Source organism: Melozone crissalis, unplaced genomic scaffold, assembly GCF_028551555.1.
Source record: "Melozone crissalis strain CALT ecotype California unplaced genomic scaffold, PUWL_Pcris_2 ptg000016l_1, whole genome shotgun sequence".
NCBI lineage: Eukaryota > Metazoa > Chordata > Aves > Passeriformes > Passerellidae > Melozone > Melozone crissalis.
This window is the reverse complement of record NW_026535794.1, coordinates 41,024,431-41,045,738: the sequence shown is the minus strand read 5'-3', so window position 1 is coordinate 41,045,738 and position 21,308 is coordinate 41,024,431. Positions and strand designations below refer to the sequence as shown.

The window sequence follows — 21,308 nt, the reverse complement described above, 5'->3', positions numbered from 1 at the left end:
ATGGTGGTAAACTACCATTGACGTTCAAAACATGCACTGGGTCATCTGCTGAATTTTATGGCTTCAGCTTTCAACCATTGGCTCTTTCTTTGTTCTACTGAATTTCTCTGTATATTTCTTATAGAGTATATATTCAATTGCCTCTCACCCTTCAGTTCACTGTCTCACATTTTCTACATCCGGACGCAAAAGAACATAAACTTTGTACTCAAAATAGTTTTACAATGAGTTGAGCTTGCAATGAAAAGTATTTATATATGTTATCCTGATAAAAGCTTTTTCATTTGGGAGAGGAAACGGGACAGCTGGAATCTGGTCACCACAGTCTCTTCCTTCAGTATCTGAGCACTCCAGGATATTATGAATTGCAGTATTTACTCTCTCTACTCTATCTCAACATACTGGGAAGAACAGAATGAGAGCCAGGGTTGCAAGAGCCTTGATTGTTAAACCACTGCTCTTCAGTTCCTTCCACAGCTCTCTGACTGACACTTATTCTGCTATCCCACTCTAAGTGAACACTCCATCCCACAAAAAAATTCTGATTTTATCACTATCTGCTAATATACAGAGATATGTGGTCAGCAGTAGCTCTAGTGGCAATGATATATGGTCATATTTTCTGGTTTCCTGCTGAACTACAAAATAGTGTGTAACAAAAAATCCTCCCATCTTAAGGGAAACCTTATTATAAATTACATTACAATATAAGGAGTTGCAGGAACACATGAGAAACACATAAAGGGGTGCTCTGGAGCGGCATTCTCGTTTTCTATTAACCCACAAATGGGATTGGCCAGAACAGGATGTTTTCACATTGTTTGCATTTTTGTTTCCAAGCCCTCCAAGAAGATTTCTCAGACAGTTCAATATATGCCACTGTGGGTTCTGATTTCAGAGGCTGGCACACTAGTCTGCTCTGCACAGGCATGGTTGATGCTACCTGTCCCACTCAGAGAAATGTTAAAGGTCTATGCTCTGACTAGCTCATGGAACTAGCTCATGACTTCATGGAACATTTGCAATTCCATCATTCAAGAGAACACAGGGATTGTGGAGGAGAAGCATGATTGAAAATCTTATATGATGGGAAATAATATGGGTAGTTTGCATTTATACAGCTCCCACCACCTGAGAATATTAAAAAAAAAATATACCAACTGTATCTCTGAACATGTTTCATAAGATTCCATAGGCCTTCTTGCCAACCTTAGATGGCTGAAGTGGATGAAGCACAGTGCAAAGCAGGTCAGTTTCTCTTCTGGTAAATAATCTAACTCTTGGATGGAAACTAACTGGCTCTCGGCAAAGTTAACATTGCTTTATTATCTGTCAGGATTCTCTGCTGCTCATTTGGAACATCTGCTCCCCAAGAGGGGGACAGACTTTGCACAGGAGCATCAAGCAGAGCCAGGAGGAAGCACATGGCTGCAGCGAACCGCCGAGAGCAGCCAGCATCAAACACCGGTTCAGCGCTTCCTATCAGCTAATGCCTTTCATCCTGTGGCCTCCCTCACCTCCAGCCTTGGCCTCTGTCTGCATTTGCACCTTCCCAGAATAAAATCCTTGCTTCCCCCACCCACTTGGTAACCATCATTCAGCTAGTTTGTCTGTGACTCATCCACTTCAAAACCCTGCTGACTCACAGGCCTCAAAAAGGAAACTTGCTCAAAGAACGTACTGAGACGTGGGTACGGCGTCCATGCCAGCGAGGAACTCATCCAAGCTGACCCAGGGTTTTTACTAGGGAAAGGGAAGGAAGATGCGTCTCATTTGTGAATCTTTAGAGTTTTAAAGCCTAATTAGCTTATAGATATTTATAACTAAAGTATACCTCAATGGCCTGATTTCCAAAAATATTATGTAGTAATAGTAGCTCCCACCAAACCTAATGGGCACTCGACTGTGAAAAATATGATAAGGCTACACAGCTTTTCAAACAAGAATATACAGGCTGACTTCTTGAACCCATGGGTAAAAACTGATTTAACTCATGTGATAACGCATGTTTGACACCTTTGAAGAGCATGTTAAGTTAAAATAGAAGCTGTAGAAAAAGGTAATAAAAGTATTTTAAAAAAGACATTTCAGATGGACCTGTCACAACTGAGTTGACTGTGCTCCTTCACCTTCACATGTTTAAAATTAGGTGTCATATGGGGGAGGGACAGCAGGCTCACCTTGATGGAAAAAACTAAAGAACCAGACAAAATTGCCTTTTTTTTCCACTTCACCATATAATTACTAACACACCTACACCTCTCTCACTAGGAACCCTCTCTAACCAAGGGTAAGGAATTCAGCAGCTTCCTCAGCCACATCTCTCACCATGAGGTAGGAATTCCTTGCACCTCCTTATAATACGAGCCACTGAGAAATGTCTGGTAGAGGTACTGTAAATCCATTTGATTTAACTTCTGAAGAAGAGAGCATGGTCTGGGTGAGGTCTCCTCTAATACTGCACACCTTCTAACAAAATGCTATCAGCATATTGAGGAAATGAAATTTCACACTGCAAGATTATCCTCCCTGCTCTCCTCATTTCTCCTGAACTCTATCAGAATTTCTCGTTCTCCAAAAACTGCCTACTCAATGCACAGCCTAGTTCAAATCCATGCCTTAATGATGAGTGGTTTACCTTCGATTTTCTCTAGCTATGAAATCACCACCAGTAATTTTTCAGTCAAAAGTTACCACAGACTTCCATCTTCACTAGGACACCTCTGGAAGCACTCATAAATGTTGGCATTAGGGCAGGTCTATATTGCTCTAGAAAAACAACAACTAACTAATGATGACAGGATCACTCATCTTCTGAATTAACCACAGGAGTCATTACTACAATTTGAGTTTCTTCAGAAATTTCTTACTATTCACATCCAAGGAAGACACCCACTATATAAACTAAATATAAACTAATCAAGGTGTTTCTCTGACAGACTAGAAAGAAAGAAAGAAAACAATGTTATTTTTATTTCTCTTTGAAATTGTTTGGGAAGAGCCAAGTACCTTGTTTAAACAGACTACATAGCTAGATAGACAGAGTAGCCACATAAGACTAATATTGAAATGGTTCAGAACTGAATATCTAAACCAGTAAGTAAATCCTCTCACTGTAATCTTTCTAGCTTTAAGAACTTAGTTCTATATACTAATTTAAATATTTACTCTAAGTAGAATAATTTTAAAAGCTAGAAGATTGCATCTAACAATTTACATTAGCTGATATAGATCTGGTATGCATCACCTGTAAAAGTGCAAATATTATTTGAATGTTTTTCAAACAATTTAAATAACATTGAACAACAAAGAAAATCTCTGTAACACTGGATGTTTGATAACTTATCCCTTATCTGCTTGATGTGACATTTAGGAAAACACATTTTTAAAAGTCAGTAATGTATTCTGAATGTAACACTGACACTTATTGTACCCATAACCTCAGTCAAATCATGAAAAGGATTTAAAAAAAAACCACTTAACATCTTCCAAAACAACAATCTAAAAAAATACTATTAGAATGTAAAATTACAAAATACAATTTTTTTTTAAAAAAAGATCCCACCTGGTGTATTTTCTCACCCCCTAAAGAAAGATGTGTCAAAGATTGCACAGTTCACTGGGGACTTCAAAGTTGCTATCAATCTCTACATGGAAAGCATTCAGATACCGCCGTGATGGGCAGCAGTATAAAACCCAAAGAGAGAGAGAGAAATAGATAAAATGCCCTCAGGAACAAGTTTCTTTCCAAGAAAGCTTACTAAACCAAGGCTTAAATTGAAACAGTATTATTTTTCTATGTAGAAGCAGTTTTTCATCTTTTAACTCTCTCTTGTTTGTAATACACTCACAAAATGAAATTTCTATCCTAAAGGCCAAATTCTGACAGTCCTTTTCCCACTGAATAATTCCTTATCCTGTATGCAGTGCTGCAGTTTCAGCAGAGTTGCTGACAAGGCAGTGTTCAGCTGGGAGCACACCTGGACCACAGGATGGGGCCCAAAGGGAAAACACCTCACAGGTTACCAGGCTCCCAACACCAGCACTCCATCTGTCCCAATAAATCACTTCTACCAACCTCAGTGGGAAGAAAATTAATACAATTAAATCAGGCATGGGGTTTTTTTCCCCTCTAGTTGTCTGCTTTGGATATTCCCACTGTAAATGCTGATTAAGCAACAGATACAGCAGCACTTGGCATCAACATGAAACAAAACCCCAGAATTTCAAAATATATGTCTAATTAAAAAAAATTCAATCATCAGCTGAGTGTTAAAACTACTACTTAAAACTACTTGAGTCTGTAAACTCAAGAAATACTCAGCACTGCAACCTACACCTGAACACAGGGGGCCCTGGTGAGGCTGGATGTTACATCCCAAGCTTTTTAGAAGACCTCCTTCTGCTTTTCATTGTGTGACTTTTGAGCCTTTTAGGTATATCTGGATTAGGCATTCAAGCTTTTCCCTGCAATCTAGATGGAGACTAGAACTGATACATAAACAAACACACATTTTGACAATTTGGATCCTTTTGAACTAAAGTACCTTAGGAAAAATAAATTCCTGCCAACTAGTATAACTGAAAGAGCTGGTAACAGACCAAAGCAGTGAGTATTTCTCAAAATGCATCTTTCATAAAAATAAACTTCACATAACTGCTAGAAAAGCTTCTGTTGCATTTTTTCTATCTAAGCAATCATTTTGTGGCAGTCCATGCATCCCAAACAGAACAACATTTTTAAAAATTAAAATGAAATAAGGGAAGAAATCACATCCTTCTTCATTATCCAATCTAAGTTGTGGAAGCTAAATAAACAGTAAAGTTATTTAAATCATTAACATCACACCACTAACAAAATGAAGAGTTACCTGCTAAGAGAGATACCTGCTTTTGGAAGTATGTTCTATTCATGGCTGTAAAAAAAGAATACAAACAAACAAAACTACCCCAAAAGACCCAAACTTCTTCCTTTTGTCTCTGAACACTCTTTTCTTCCCCTACAAAGAATACAGTAAGAGGTTTCCCTGTCAGTTTGCAAGGACTATTAAAAAAAAAAAAAGGTAACATTTAAGCCCTAAGGAGCTCTTGGTCTTCAAAAGTGCAAAGTACATACGATTCTAGTTGAAATTAAAAGGAGCTGCAAGTGACCAGCACTTCTGGCTCTGAGGCCTCAAGCTACTGTACAGAGCACTGTCCCTTTGAAATTTCAGCATTTACCAGCAGCCAGCTTGCTGAAGTGCAAGACACATGCACCCCTTTCCCCCACAGTATTTACTTTTCAAAAGCACAGAACAGTTGTGGGCAGCATGGCTCTCCTGCAGCATTACAGCCGTGGTGGAACAGGAAGCAAGCATGAAAACATACCAGCTCTAATCCTCACCGAGCACGAGCCGCCAGCCACCGCACACCAGGATATTTCCAGAGCTCTCATCTGCTGGGAATAGACTTCTTGTCTCACACTGACCTCAACTGCTTTGCTCTTTTGTCCAGTTCCATTATGTTCTCCATGAAGTCAGCCAGCAACATCAGCTCAGACCGTGCTTGTTCAGTGCCAGTTTACCGGCACAGGCAACTCCAGAAATCCACACCGTGGCTTCCTTCACTTTGCAACACCAAAATCTGCCAGACTATGCATGGGAGACTGGCCACCAAACAACAAAGAAGGAGAAATTAAAGCCCAGGTAAGCACAAAGGTAGTGCACAAATTAGAAAAGGAGGAATGATTCTGTGCAACTAGACCCCTAAGTATTAGGGAAGAAAATTATAAAGAAAATCAGCAATGCAAGAACTGGGAAGACAGAGTGGCTCATTCCCAAGGTAGTGTACAGTATATGGGTAAGCAGTAAACACTGCTTGCCATCTACCATCCAGGTCCTGGCACTGCTTTGCAGTGAAATCTACCAGGCATTTAACTTCCCTCCTTTGCTGCTCCTGCCCACCTTTGTCAGGCTGCCTTATTTACATTGCTTGTAAACTCTTGCAGGCAGGGACTGTCTCTTACCCTGGCTTTGTATGCAGCTCAGCACAACCTAACTGCACAGTCAGAAGCAGTCTGCAAACAGTAAAATACCATTTAAAAAAAGAAAAGGGAAAAAAAACAAGAAGAGGGGAAGAATATGACTGGCTTAGGTAATACAACAGCAATATCTATATATAACAAAAAAGTTTTGATGGTCAAATGGTAGAACAAACACTACAGCATACACATTAGAATTAGGTGAAAGAAAAAAATGAAAACCAGCAGAGCTCTTATAAGGCTAAGAAGAACATCAAAACAGGGGGAGGGGGGAAATCAAAACAAAGACATTGGTAAAGAAGTAGATTTGCTAAATCACAAATGATGGACAAATTGTAGAATAGAAATAAGGCTTCTGGCTTTCCTTACATTCATGTCATGGTAATGACACCCTTATGCCTCAGCTTTTTCAAGGTCTGTCCTTGTCACCTAAGCTTCAGATCACCTCTTTGACCCTCAGGCTGGTAAAAAAGAAGGCATGAACTTACCTGACAATCTGTCCTGAGAGCAAATGAGAATGTGGGAACGAGGAGGAGGGAAATAAAATCCACCTATCTCTACCTCAAAATAGCTGACTAGTGCAGAAAGGAAGTCACCCACTGAATGTTAAGAAATAATAAACAACTAATAATTTACTCCTGTGCTAAAAGACCAGGAGAGATGAAGCATAAACGCCTACTTCATCGGCTGTTGCTGGAGCATGGCAGTCCTACTTCATTCCTCAACACACATTGTAAAATCACAATCTACATCTGTGTGGCCATTGGCACAGTTCCTTGTTCAGTTTTAAAACACCAATAATCAACGCTTGTTTGTAGTGTTTTCACACATTTAAAACAAAACCCTTGGGACACAAGAAGTTATCAGCACCAAGAATATCATCATTTCTCTCCCATCCATGAAGTACCTTTGAGCTAAACAAGCTGTGATTTTTAAAAATGCAACTACTTCCAACAAAACAGAGAGGGAAGCAAATATGATACTGTTACAACAGTACAGCCAAGGTGAGAGGAATAAAAAGAGTAATGACAACAGAAAATCTAAAATAAGTCCTTGCAAGGCCACAACATCAGGCATGAAAAAACCAAAGCCAGTTGGCTGAGACAGTTCTGTATCTATCAACTACTACTTAGCTAACACCCACCCATAAATAACTTCTTTGCTAATGCCTTGGTGACTAGCAGGGTGCTGTAGATTTGAAATATTAACCTGAAGGACTCAAACACAGACCAATTTCCTTACACAATGTTGGTGGAATTGTGACAGTTGTTTTTCTATAACCTTTCCATCAGTGCCTGACAAAGCTGGCAAGGGCCAGTGGGACTTGCACTGTTTGAAAGTGCAAGTGCACATGCACTGTTTGAAAGTGTTTTTCTCTTCTCCTTGGAAGAATGAGGAAGTCCTTTCCATTCTTGTCCAGGTGTCTGCTAAGTTTTTGTCTCCTGGAAACTTCTGGGCGAAGCACTGTTCAAATTTCTAAAACACGGCAAGCAGGGCCTTGATCTGCCCCTCACAGCACTGCCCAAACACCACAAAGATCTTTTTCAGCCACCTTAGCAGGACTGCAGTCAACCTCCTTCCCCAACACAGGGGACACAACAGGGATTTCCTCTCCTCCAGAAAGTCCATCCTCTCACCCTGCTCCATTTGTCCACTTGCCTGCCAGAAGGAAGGCTCAAGAGGAAGGTGAAATGTTGAACCAGCAGGCAGGTTCAGCCACTTGCCTCAGGTAAGTGGTTTTGCAAAGTGCCCTGCAAATCCGTGAGTCACATTGGGTTTAGTGTCAAATGTCTTTGAGAACTCCATCAGCTAAAGCTGTGGGCACTCAGCACTTCCGGATGACTATAGATGAACATGTCCCTCCTAAAAATTCTTTCCCATTATTTTTTCTAGCTTTTTCTTCACTCTTAGACCACTCATGCACCATATTTTCTCATAAAGCAGTAACAGCATTCCCCACCTCCAGATTCTGCCCAAAGAGAGAAGGTGTGGATGCTACACAAGTCTATTCCCCAACTCTTGATAATCCAGTACAGGCTTCTGAGGTCATTATTTGCATGCAGCCATTGCATGAGCAAATAAGGTGTTTAAGGCACCTCTCAGAATGGGCTCTGAAGATTAGTTAATGTTTATACAGCCCACTGAAAATTGAAATGACTGCTACATGCTAAATATTACCATCACCAGGGATCCATTTAAGTCAAAGCAGGGCAGACAGTGAAGGAAACAAAACTTATTTTTTCTGTCCAGCACAATTACAGCCAGACTTATGCATGCTAAAAACACCCAATAACCCATCTAACACAGTAAATTAATGTTTATGCTATTAAGTTTAGACAATCTTAAGCTGAAAGCTTTTCAAACTAGAGGAAATTGCATGTTGCACAGGGACAACTGTATACAATTACAGTGATTTCATAAAATGGCAGAGATATAAAGCAGAAACTGAGTGGCCGGCAAGGCTTCTAAATCACACAGATAACAAGTATTTCCTGGTGGGCCAGGAGTCTGCATCTTTCTCACAGCTGTTCCTAGAGACAGGAATTATATCCATAATCTCAAAATTCAAGACAACTCAGTGCATTGCACACCTGTATCTGTGAGGCAATGGCAGTCACATCATTGATCAGCATATACTATTACTGTCATCATGGAGTCACCATACATCAGCCAGCTTTATTATTATCCCATCTTGCACCACCAGCTGACACTCACAGTAAAAGTAACATTAAGAAGGACATGGAAATATTTGGACCAACCCATGTGTTTCTTTAGGAGGCAAAAGCTCCAAAGAGACACAAAGAGCACAAACATGAAACGCAACGAGTGCGATGCTCCCCCAGGCAGAAAGTTCCCAGCTGCTTTGCTAAAGGCCACAGCAATATGTCTGCTTTGTGCTTGTTTTCATGAAGGATTGTTTAACAGTACACTTAGTGCAGCTCCACATTGACACAGTAAACGTCATCTTAATACAGCCTAGGTAAAGCTTTCAACTTACCAAGTCCTGCTGCACGCTTTGTCAAACATCTGAAGGACTGCAGTGCCTCTGACTTTTTTCTGATGTCTTGCAGGTACAGAGTGGTATTAAAGGTAGTTTTCATGAATGCAAAACCAGGCAGAGGCTTTTCTAAGAGCTATCAGTCCTATTTTTTACCTTATCCATTGTACTGTTCACAGCACATTTTTATCACCAGTCTCCCTTTCACTAAACAATTCCAGAAGTGTCATTTGCACACCAAACGAGTGTATATTGCACAGTTCAGTTACATGTGGCAGATTATCAGGTTGTGCATAGCAGCTAAGCAGAACATCGACAGCTGTGTAGACACATCTCAGCTGATACTAAAAGAAATCTTGTCGGCAGTTCTGATCTTAAAGTAAATACACTGAAAAACTTAGCTCCAATTAGGCTGAGGCTGATACGATTTTCTGGAATGAACACTAAATGAATGTGGCCGATAACACCATCTTTGCAAAATATCTTGTTTGGTTTGTCTTCACAGGATTACATTTTCAAGATAAAAATGACCTGACTTAAAAGCGATATGTCCCTGCTGTCTGTGTTCACAAAAATTTGAATTTTGTATTTTAAGCTGTGTGTTACGCCTCGTTAATATGAAATCGCCACCCTGCATCACTGACATATTAGCTGAGCTCCAAGTGACCTAATTCATTTTTAATATTTCATAGTTTGTTAAAAGCTGTAACAAGAGATCACTAACACGGCTCTGACACTCCCAGTCGTGAATCAAAAGATGTAGGGAAAAGGTCATGTACTTACTAACTGGCACCAAACCAAATTCATCACTACAAAATGAGAGAACAGAAATGAAGACTGCATTTCCCATTATGCTTCTCTCTTTGTAAGAGTATCCATCAACTTGCACGACTCCAAAAGCAGAATTTATTTACATGCATGTCCCCAATAAAAGGTCAGAGAGAAGTGAGAAAGAGAAGAAATAAGGATTGTGCCTTTGTCTAAGCAAGTAGTTCCTTCCCTTTAAAGCATACTCAGCAGCAACAGCCTTTGAAGACCAAAAGAAGAAACAATTCCCAACCACATAAAGAAACTAACAAGTCCCTTATATGGCTAAGAATTGCAATGCCATTTTTTTCCACAGAAAAATTAGAGCAAGAGGGGAAAATAGAGCAAACTTTTAACAGGCAGCTCTCTGAGCATCGGGGAATTCACACAGGCACATCATTCCAGCTTTAAGAACTGCCAAACACTTTCTTCTTTAAAGGGAAGGAGGACATTACACCAGGTGAGTCCCTGAAATCCAGATTTTAACTCTCCTGTTGTAACTATGGATACCTAGCTTTAAAAACCTTTTGCGATGTAGCGGTACACCAGGCTCCCTTATTTCATCCTCTGGTGAAAAGCCTCCATTTGAAGTTCCCTAATGTCCCTTCATCTCACAAGTCACCAATGCAGCACTGCAAGGTTTTGCCAGCTCTGGGACTGCACATCCAAACCAGGACTCTCTGCCCTATCCACTGCATCTTCGGTCTGCCTTTCACCCTCCCATAACCCTGGCACAAATGTGGCCAGATTCTCAACAGGGAAGGCAACCAGACTGCATCAGATGTTGTTCCAAATAACCAGAGTCTCTCACAGGCAAGACACACGAGCGAGACTTGATGGCAGATCCAGCTCTGCCGTCTCCCACCGGCAGGAGGAAAGGTCAGGCTCCTGCACAGCATCCAGGCTGAACTCTGAATGGCTCAGCCTGGCTGCTCTCTAAGTATAGCTGGGCAGAGGAAGGGCTGTCAAAGTGGGTGGGGAAGGGAGTGGAACAGAAGCCAAATGAGAAACCAGTTAAATCAACAATACCATGTTGGTCCACCAGTAAGACTTGCCCTCTCTACTATGCCACGTTCTCCAGCAGAGTATTTAAGCACAGCTTCAGGATTAAGTCTATGAATGCAAACTCACAGAATAAAAAAAAACCTGCTGGTTGATTTATACTTGGGGAGGGGGGAACACAAATCTGTTCAACAACTTATCTTCTTGAATGAATTTGAATCACACAGGAGTGACATCACTTCCACAACATGACAGCACATAAATCATCATCAACCACATGGTACTAACCATAAAACATGTGTCAGGAAGACACCAACAAGGAACAAAATATCAGAGTGCTTTACATTGTAAACATGCAATCTTATGTGTCTTCTGGCTTCTACTATGATCTATATATGTCAGGTGGTTTATTTTATTCATTTGCATCTGAATGAAGTCAATACAAATAACAGAGGAACCCTCATAGAAAATCTGTCCAAACAATTTCATCTGCATAAATATACCACAAATGAAGCACTTAAAAATGTAAATATTTACTTTTTAATAAACTATCACATTTGATACTGAAGTTAACTTTACAACAAATAAGCAATTTATTTTCACCATGGTTGCAAGCAAGCCCAAAAACAAACAAGACAAATAAGAAAGAAAGAAGGAAGGAAGGGGCAAAAAAAAAAAAAAAAGTCGTTCCATCCAAAAAAGCAGGAAAAATAATCTCAAATAATCTCTTTCTCTTATTTGACAATGTCAGACCTGAAGTTTTTCAGCTAATAAAAAACTTCCAGATTGGACTTTGCTATAAACAAACAAAATATAAAAAAACAGTATGAGGAATTCAACAGGAACTTCCAATCTGCAACTACAGATAGGACAAGCAACCTCTGCTTATATTCTCCATTTAGAAACACTGTATCTTCAGAAAAGACCAACACAGAAAACTGACTTGTTTCAAATTTCAAAGAGGCTACAGTATTTTTATCTTAAGAATTACACAACTAAAAGCAAAAACAGTTCTCTGATACTTTTTTGTGGATTAAGTGCACTTAGCCTCTTACTGAAATTGTTAATCTTCATTATAGGCACTGGGCTCCATGTGAGACATCTCCTATGGCAATTAGACTTCCCCTCTGTATAAATCGTATCTGAACTGGCAGAGAGAGAAACCGACAGAAAGACAAAGCATCTGGTTTATGCTCATTCTCTAAAATTATAAATCACGAGAAATAATGTTAAATAGAAATAATAGCCACAGCAAATACAAAATGATGTTAAGTATCAGATGAGCTATGTCCTCAGCCCCTTGCACAAAGTAGGATCATTTTGATTTACCGTTTTTATTTCTTTTGTGACTGTTGTTTGGTTGTTTGTTTTTTTTTTAAACCTGCATATTGTTCAGCTGTCCTGGTTTTGCCATGGTGATAGGTATGTGCTTTGTGGGCCTGATTCTGTCTTGCTGAAGACAACTGAATCTTTTTCATTGATTTTTCAAAGGTAGCAGAACAGATCTCTCTCACTATAACTTCTATTCAATAATATTATTGTTACTCCTCTACTTAAAATATTGGTACATCATTCTGCATCAGTAGACACCATCCTTGGGCTGATACCTGCTTGTTTAGACTAGCTCTCTTTGTAAAACTCTTTACTTCTAACCTTCCCTTTGTTACTCAGTCTTGCCCATATGAGTGGGAAAGCAATTGCAAACAGGAATACTCAGAGTATAGGCTCTGACAATATCTGAGTAAATCACTGTTCTCTGTCTCCCTTCTCTGCCCATCTGCAGTCTTTGGTATGGAACAACTATATCATAAAAGCTCTTATTCACACATGCTTTTGATATTACACTATTTAATCACATACAGCTGTAGCTGATGAGACTGTTACAAAACACAATTTTAATGCAGCACTAGAAGCAAATTCTTGAGCCATATTAACTATTTTCCTCTACATAAAATTTCTAGCACTAAAATTCTTTTCTTCAAGGAAAAAAATACAATTAGACTATTTGTGTTTTTAAAAAGTCTAGTCCTCTTCCTGGACAGTCCAGAATGTCATTGTTTGCAAGCAAACTCAGTCCCTGCCTGGAGTACAGATATTGGAAAATTTACTTCCCACCCCTAAATAAATAAATAAATAAATGAAAATTAAATTTAATTTGAAAACACTGCTTACAATTACATGCAAAGGGAATACTTTACAGACTACTCACAGCAAGACCTGAAATGAACTCAGACATCCTACTTGAAATGCAGCCTTTCTTATCTGTTTTTTAATTCATGGAAATTTAAGAACTGACAGTCTGATGATTTTTACCAAGATACTTGAATTAAAGTGCAAGCATACCATCATGCTTTCTTAGAAAGGACTTCATGCATTAAAAACCAAACCAGTTCATTTCTGAACCACTGCACTTTATTTTGAAAGGGCACCTTGTAAAAGGCATTCTAAATTATAACTATTAACACACTCGCCACAGCAAGATCTTTGTAGCCTCATCTGGCAAATACTTGCAGCTTCCATCTTTTATTACAGAAATAAAATATCTGGTTGCAAAATAAATAGTCATAGAATATCATAATATGTAAATGAAGTAGTAAAAATCTGAATGTTCTTTTTCCACAGGTTTGGTCTAGGGTTTTTTGTTTGTTGGTTTGTTTTTTTTCCTCTTTTTTATTTGGTGCTTTCCTTTGTGGGTATTTGTGAATTGGTTAGTTTTTAGTTTAAACAGACTTCCATTGCGGCAACATATGAAAGGAAGATCAATCAAGAAATTTAACACCATTTTAACAATACATATCATCGTGTCCCTTAAAACAACAAAAGTATTTTTATCCAGGAATGCAAGGACAAACGGAAAGCAAATGAGTTCATATATTCCTTCATTTTTCAGAGGAACACTTATCTTCCTTATTGTTTAAGCCAATTGGCAAATACTAGAGCTAGATATTAATATTACCATCAAAATCATAGCCAGGCTGAAATACTTTTAAATGGCATTTAAATGAATTTGTGTTCCTTTTGGGCAGCTCTCTGAGGCATTTAAAACATTCTGTGACATACTGAATCAAACGAGGCTAAGTGCGAACAAACTTCATTCCTAGAAATGCATTTCTCTATTTGCAAGTGTTTGCCTTTACTTTGGCATGATCACATGGGCTCCAGCTAGACTTTTGAGCTCTGGCAGCGATCCAAGCTGCAGATGGTTGGAAATGCAGCCTGAAATCAGTGTGTGGTTGATGAATTACTCCTTACACCTGACCCCTGCTTCACACCAGGCACCAAACACAATCTGAACACTACCAGCCAGAGAAGCCCTGTCAGGCATCTCCGTATCTGGAACGCTTTCTTCAAGGCCTTCTGTATGGCCAGATGGCCAAAAGTGGGGAATGCCGTAAACCCGCTAAACAGAAATGTGAGTGGCTAAAGAGCACAGGATTGGAAGGTAAGAGGGGAAGAGAGGCAAGAGCTTTGCACCAATTCCAAATGCACACTTTCTGAAAGAGCCTGATGGAGCAAGGAGGAAGGTATGTTCATGCCACACAACTGAAGGAAGTCCTCAATTCCCTCACACCAAAAGATGTCCTAAAAAATGTAAAAAAGGAGATATAACACACACCTAAGTGTGTGCCCATAAAATCACTATATCAAACTTAAACTCTTCTGAGACACCTGTTGGAACTCTCGAATTGTTTTTCACTCAGCTGGGGCATGGATCTGTTGTTTCAGGAACAGGCTCATTAAGCCCTCTTGCTTGCAGGTTAGTCTGCATCCCTTTCACAGCCACAGAGATGAGGTTTTATTCAGGCAGGTGTTGGGAAATCACACTTGTTCCTTTTGCTCATGTACATGCATGCATCAGGCATACAGAGTTGAAGAGGTACAGTGGGTACTGTAAACACTGCCTCTTGTTTTGGGGTGTTTCTGCCATCTGACTGGGTTACAGAGTCAACACTATGAGAGTTAAATTACCAGACCCAAACCATGACTAATAAGTAGGAAATATCTGGAGAATGCATGAAAGCAAACCGCACGGAAATAGCTGCTTAACTGGCATATTTCTACCCCGAGTGCAGGTAGAGAGATCGTAAACCAAACAATTCCTGTCGACAGGTAACTGTGGCACCTCCTCCTTTCTACCCAAGTGATTCAGGTTTTTTCACTAGACTGTTTGCAAAGAAAGCTGACCCCAGCAAGAGGTCTAATCATAAGCTGCAGACGACAAAGATAAAACACATCACCTACTAAATCAAGGAGACTCTTTCAAATATATTCAGAGTTAGTATTTTTCTCCCCTTTTTCTCATTACATGATATTTCATAGTGCTTATTTTTGTTTTCTTCTGTGCTAAATGGCAAAGAGAAAAGAATTTGCTTTGGCAAGCAAGAAACAAAAGAAAGAAATTCAGACCATAATGCAAGATTTGGCATCATTAACATTCTACATGACAATTTGCAACGTACTCCTCTAAACCAGTTGTTACACCATCAGCAAGGATGAAGCTAAGGAAATTCTCTTAACATCTCAAAATAAAATGAAAAAGTACCACAGATTCTCATCAGATATACATGACATGAGCTGAACCACTTCCCTGCAATATTTTTTGCAACTAAACGCAAGACTATGCTTCACTTACAGCAGTAACCAGAAACACTTACTCTGAAATAAACTCCACTCCTAGGACAATTGGACTCTTGCCACACTCTCAGCATCTGCCTAAAAAAGTTCCAAAACTGTACATTCAAACTGAAATTGTCAGACAGCGTCACACGAAAACAGAAATAATGTTATGTCGTGCCTCAAAGTCAGTGCTTGTCCTTAAGAGACATATTAAATTCCTTGCAATTGTCTCATAAGGACTGGCACCCTCCCCTTCTTCTCTTTTTTGGATGACAATGGCTTTTCCTAAACCTGAAATTAAAGTTTTAGCTTCAGTGGTGGCATTTGATAATGAAGGAGCACAAATAAATGGAACGAGTGCATGTTTTGTGCTCCACAAATGGCCACAAAACTCTAAAAAGTTAAAGCAATCAGACAAACATATGGAATCCATTTTTTCTATTTATAATCCCATTACCCACATAGCTATTCATTTACACCCTTTCTGCACAACAACGTGCTAGCCATGTTAGAAGACACACACACACAGAGTCTGTAGGCTGGAATCCTGCGCAGCTCCGAGCTCCCCCGTGAGAGGGACGTGATGTACAGTAATGCGGTACTTCTCAACGGAGAGCCAAGGCAACTTCACCAAACAAGCAAAGCAAAAGCAGCACTTCACCCAAACACGCTGGGGAACGTGAATTCCCAAACTCTGCCTGTTGAACACGCTGCCATTCTGAATTTCAGAAGCTGTACCATGCCATAAGAAAGCCTAAAATTTCCTACTTAATTACAAATGAATGTGCACCCCCCAGTCCCAGCATGCATGACTATGAGCATAAAAACACATTCCTTCTGTAGAGCCGAATCCTACCATGCTTGGTACAAAGAGCAGTTTTTGGAAAATAAGAAGCTGAAGTTCTCAGGCCGACTGGAATCATACAAAGGTTTATTTATATGTGTTGCTCCAATAGGGATGATAAAAGATACAGCTCTCCACCACAAGATTATTTGATTACCCAACTATTAGCTTTAGACATACAATGGATCTAACTGCTTTAAAACGTCCCAGAAGCTGATGGCTAGCTTAAAGGTAACAAAATCCAGATGCTGCCTGTCTGCACTACTTTAAAGTCTTATAGTCTATAGAAGAGAAATACTTGCATCTGTGCATACACACACAAATATATATATATATATATATACACACACACATATACACACGCACGTGTATGTGTGTTTATTAGAGTTTATGTATGCCCTTGACTGTGGACCAAGGAAAAGGAAAAAAACTAAAAGGCATATAAAATGTATCACCAATTTGAAATTTTACCTGTCCTTACTGTAATAGTGCAAGTGTGCCAAGACTGATGCACATGACTTTTCACAGGGTTGATAATTTGTTATACCGGCTATAAAAATGCATTTAAGTTGTTTTTTAAAGCAAGGGGTTAAAAAAAAAGTCATGGTACAGAAAAGCTATTTTTCTACTTTAAGCCCAAATATAAGGCTAATTTTCTCAAAAAAAGCTTATTTTACAAAGTCAAAAAAATGAAGAAAAAAGAAAGAAAAAGGACAACTGGCAAAATATAAGCTACGTGAGTAAAAGGGATGGAATGTCCAATATTTCTCCTCCAATACTCGAGGCTATTGTTCTTTCAAAAAAACACCATCAATTGTTTCATGTCCTTGGCTTGCCAGGTTTTGAGGAATAGCATCAGCCTGTGTCCCCCAATCCCCCAAACAGTTAAAGCTATAGGCAATATTGCAGTCAAGCTGGTGACGGGCTGCTGCTGCAACAGCAACGTTACACACTAAATGGTCACAAAGGTAAAATGCTATTTGGATTGACCTTGAAAGGAAGGGGTGGAGAAATGATAAATTTCACGCCAAAATACAAAATTTAAAAAAGGATGAATTTCGTACCGAAAAAATATCTGCACGAGGCAGTGAAGGAAACAGCAGAGCAAAGAAGTGAGAGGTAACCCTGCCATGAATTACAAGGCTGTAATCATACTGAGTGCTTCTGGTGTCATCACAACTCCAACCAGCCTGAATCACAGTTTTTACAATTAGTTAATTTATATAATGCAGTAGTCAGGCTATAAACGTTAACGGGAAAGTAATTTTTATTAACAAGGAATATAACTTATCCTTTCCCAACTGCAGCCAGATCAACATGCTTCAAACCAAAAGTCTGGAGAAGTCAGCCTCCCTTGTGGCACTTCACCACACACAGTTGCACACATCAGATGTCCCGTGTGTTAAATTTGCCACAGGAGCACAATGTGTATGTTTGCACGCAGTACCATATGCACGTGTGTGTGCCCTGCCTTGGCTTTTCCCTCCTAAAGGATGCTCGTTTATTTACTGAAACTGCTAATCTGTGGCTGTGAGGTCACACTTCACCTCGTGGAGTGTGTATTTTTTCCTTTTTCTTCCCTCTAAATACAGTGTCCTGACAGGGTTTGCAAACTTTCGGTTTAGGGCTTTCTTTTGTTACTGTCCTTTGGTCACAGGAAATCTTTTCAGAGAGCAGACTATTATACAATGGCTTTATAAAAATAAGGCTTTAATTAACTAACTCATGGCCAGGTAGCATAGACTTCACCCAGCCTCTCTAGGAGGGGCCGGCCTGCTTTCCAGTCTGCTGGCATTTTAAAAATTATTAAGAAAAGAAGAAAGAAAACGGAAGCGTCCGCGCTTGGATACTCTCTCCAAAAGTAGTAGCCTCTATTTCTAGACCTTTTTAAATGCAACAGAGTACAGCCATATCATCCTCAATATTTAATGAAATATTAAAACCAGTGCAATGCATTGAAACAAACTCCACCAGGTTTACAGACGGTTAGCTCCGAGCTCTCCTCCGAGCTCCACAGCATCTCCTCCTCAGCTGATTAAAAGTTTGAGTTGCCACAGACGGCTTTTCAAACAGCAAAATGCTTTTAAGCTGTGAAGAAACCGTAGAGATCCCTGGAAAATCCACCAAAAGTGTTTTATGTCCGATGCTGTCCAGAGCAATCTTTATCCCGTGCTATAACAAACACACTACCTGCCCGCTGTTACGATAGCGTTAACCGCACTGTTCTCCCCAAACAATAAAAGGAATTAGCCGACGCCAGCAGCCCTTGGGGAAAAAAAATAAATTAAAAGAAATAAAGAAATAAATGGGAGGGCAGACAGTAACCTTCCTGCCTCTCTCACGCCTGCTTTCTGCCTACCAGCTCTGCTCTGTGTGATACCAAACCCGAGAAAGAGACAGAAAAATCGCCAAAGAGAAGAGGCGAGCCCGCAATTCGCGCGGCTCCGCTCTCCATCCCCCGCCAGGCGCCGGCCCCGCCAGCCCTTACCTTGGTTTGGAGATAGTGGGGGTAGTAGTAGGTGTACTGAGGGTACATTGGCTGCTGGTCCAGGCGTTTGCCCATGTAGCTGGAGTCCTTCTGGCTGGTGCGGTGAACTCGTTGGCAGGGTGTAGTGCCCCAGGGCCTTTCTTCCTCTCACGCCGCTATTCCTGACAGCGCGGGCGACAGAGGAGGCTGCCGAGACTTCCTCGCCGTCTACCGCGCGCTACTTCCAGCGCAGCCAAAAACGCGCCCGCACGAACATATACGTGTGTGTCCGTGTGTGTGTGCGCGGAGGGGTGTGTGCGGCCGGGGGTGCGTGCGTGGGGGGAAGCCCCGTGCCCGGGTGCCCGCGGGGAGCAGCCCGCCTCCCCCGCTGGCAGCAGCGTGCCTCCGGCGGTGCCCGCTGCCCGGCTCGGGAGGGAAGCGTCCTGCGAGAGGAGCCGGGAAGACAGTGCAACTCCAAATCTCCGCAGAGCCGCTCGCTCTCTTGCTTGCTTGCTTGCTCGCTCGCTCGCTCTCCTCGTCCTCTCCTCGGCTCGCCCCGCTCTCGAGCCCTCCCCTCTCGCTTCCCCACCCACCCCCCTTCCAACCAAATAAAAAAAAAAAAAAAAGGAAAAAAAGAGAAAAAATAAAAAGAAAAGAAAAATAAAGAAAAAAAAAAGAAAATAAAAAAAAAGGGGGGGGAGGGAAGAGCCTTCCCCAGCCTAGTTGCCGCTGCCTCCTTCACGGAGTGACATGGTGTTCAGGGCTCGTCCTGTCTTTCATTCAAACCCCCTCCGCGCCGCGCCGCCGGTGGGAGGGACCTCGGCGCGCCGCTCCCCCGGGAGGTCGGCGCAGGCCGCGCGGCCGCCTCCGCGCCCCCGCCCGCTCCGCGCCCGCGCCGGACCGGCAGCTCCGGAAAGCGGCCCCGGGACCCGGGAAACGCCAACGCCGCGGGGCGGGGGACGGGGAGAGCAGCCCCGAAACGCGGCTTTATATTTATTGTTTTAATCCTTAATATATGTATATATATGTTTTAACAAACGAGAGGGGGAAGGTGACGAAGACGGGTCGCCGTCCTCCCCCTTCAGAAAACCACTCCGCACCGTCATCCGGCACTTCGCGGAGAGGCGACCCCGGGCCAGACATATTAAATACATACTTTGTTAAACCGCTTATATAAGACTTGGTTTATTTAAAGTTGGAACAAAATGGAGGAAGAGGGTAAAGAGGAAATTCGGCCGGCCTGACGTGCGGGTGCCTTCGCCCAGACGTGCGAAAATACCACGGTGCCACAAAAGTTACCCGCGGCTGCGTTTCCCCCGGCCCGGCTCCCCCGCATGCAGCTGCCGCAGCCCGGGCCCAGGTGAGGGCCAGGTGTGGCCCCCGCGTCCGGCCGAGAGCCCCACACCTGCCACGGATCCCAGGCGTGCCGGACCTGTGTCAGCACCGCCATCCCAAATATTTATCCGCCGAAAGACTCGAAGGAAGAGTCTGTTTTACAACAGGGCTATAAATCATCAGGGAAAAAAAAGTGCGTGAATAACAAAATGTTTCCTCTTGTACACAAATCCCAGCGTTTCTCTTTTTTTATAATAACTTATTTCTTTAACATGTCATCAGATTGCTAGGCCTTTCTACAGTGGTTTTGCCTATTTATAAATTTTGGGGGGAAAAAATGTGGGGCAGCAGTTTCTTTTTGTTTTTATTTAAATCATCCATAGTATGGCAGTGGGATTGTCAGCTGCTGCATTATCAACCAAATTGCTTTAAAAAAAAAAAAAAAAAGGAATTATAAAAAGAATGTCTTTAAAGGGACATTTCTCAAGGCTGGTAGAGCTAAAATTAGACTTGCCAGCTGTGTTTTGGTTTGTGGGCACGTGCTTGCACATGACAGGAACATGGAAATATCACGCTTTACTCTGGCAGTTTGCTGTTCTCATAAGCAGAGGGTTTTGTTATGGATTCCCATAACTGCCCCACAGCTAGTCCAAAAGGGCAGTGCGGGAAACCATACACAGGTTTATAATACTGCCTATGCACTGTGCTTTCATCACCAGGCACTCATAATCGTGGGTACTGAGGTACCAGCCCTCTGCCATACAGTGGGAACACCATGCCATGCTCACACACGTATTTGCCTCCTGTGGCAGGAGATAAACTTTAGGGAAACGAGTGCCCTGTTCCCAGAGCACTGTGCAGGCATTCGGCAGGTTCTTGCACACCTGGACGAGCCTGTGGAGCACTGCCATTGCCCCAGTTTCCAACAGACTCAGAGGGAGAGCCTGGTGGGGTAAAATATTGAGTACTTTCATTCCCTATCTTTAATATTATCATTCCAACCTGGCCAGGACCATGCAGTCCCTCTTCTGAGGATCCCTCTTTTTCATTCATCTTCTCTTCTGAGAAGTGAATTTAGAAAAATATAGAATGGGAGGAGAAGTCTGCAATCCCCGCCTCCCAGCCCCACGGTCTGTATCACTGCTCAGCTTTAAATACTCTGTCTCTCCTTGTATTGCATGATACTCTTGCTTACACTTTCTTCTTCCCCCCGCCCGGC

The 21,308-nt window shown here is 41.4% G+C and overlaps 1 protein-coding gene across 2 annotated transcripts in view; it reads right to left on the bottom strand.

The window, feature by feature from the left end:
* The window catches only part of RBMS3 (RNA binding motif single stranded interacting protein 3), a 703,629-nt gene that overhangs the window by 423,633 nt on the left and 258,688 nt on the right, over nucleotides 1–21,308 (bottom strand). Inside the window, exon 1 of one of the 2 annotated variants that reach the window (XM_054273880.1) lies at nucleotides 18,776–18,994. The exons of the other annotated variant lie outside the window; for it this stretch is intronic. Coding sequence (XP_054129855.1) covers nucleotides 18,776–18,850 — 75 coding nt within the window. The 5' untranslated portion in view covers nucleotides 18,851–18,994. Of the gene's footprint in view, nucleotides 1–18,775; nucleotides 18,995–21,308 lie in introns of those variants that run through there. 2 annotated transcript variants of the gene reach the window in all.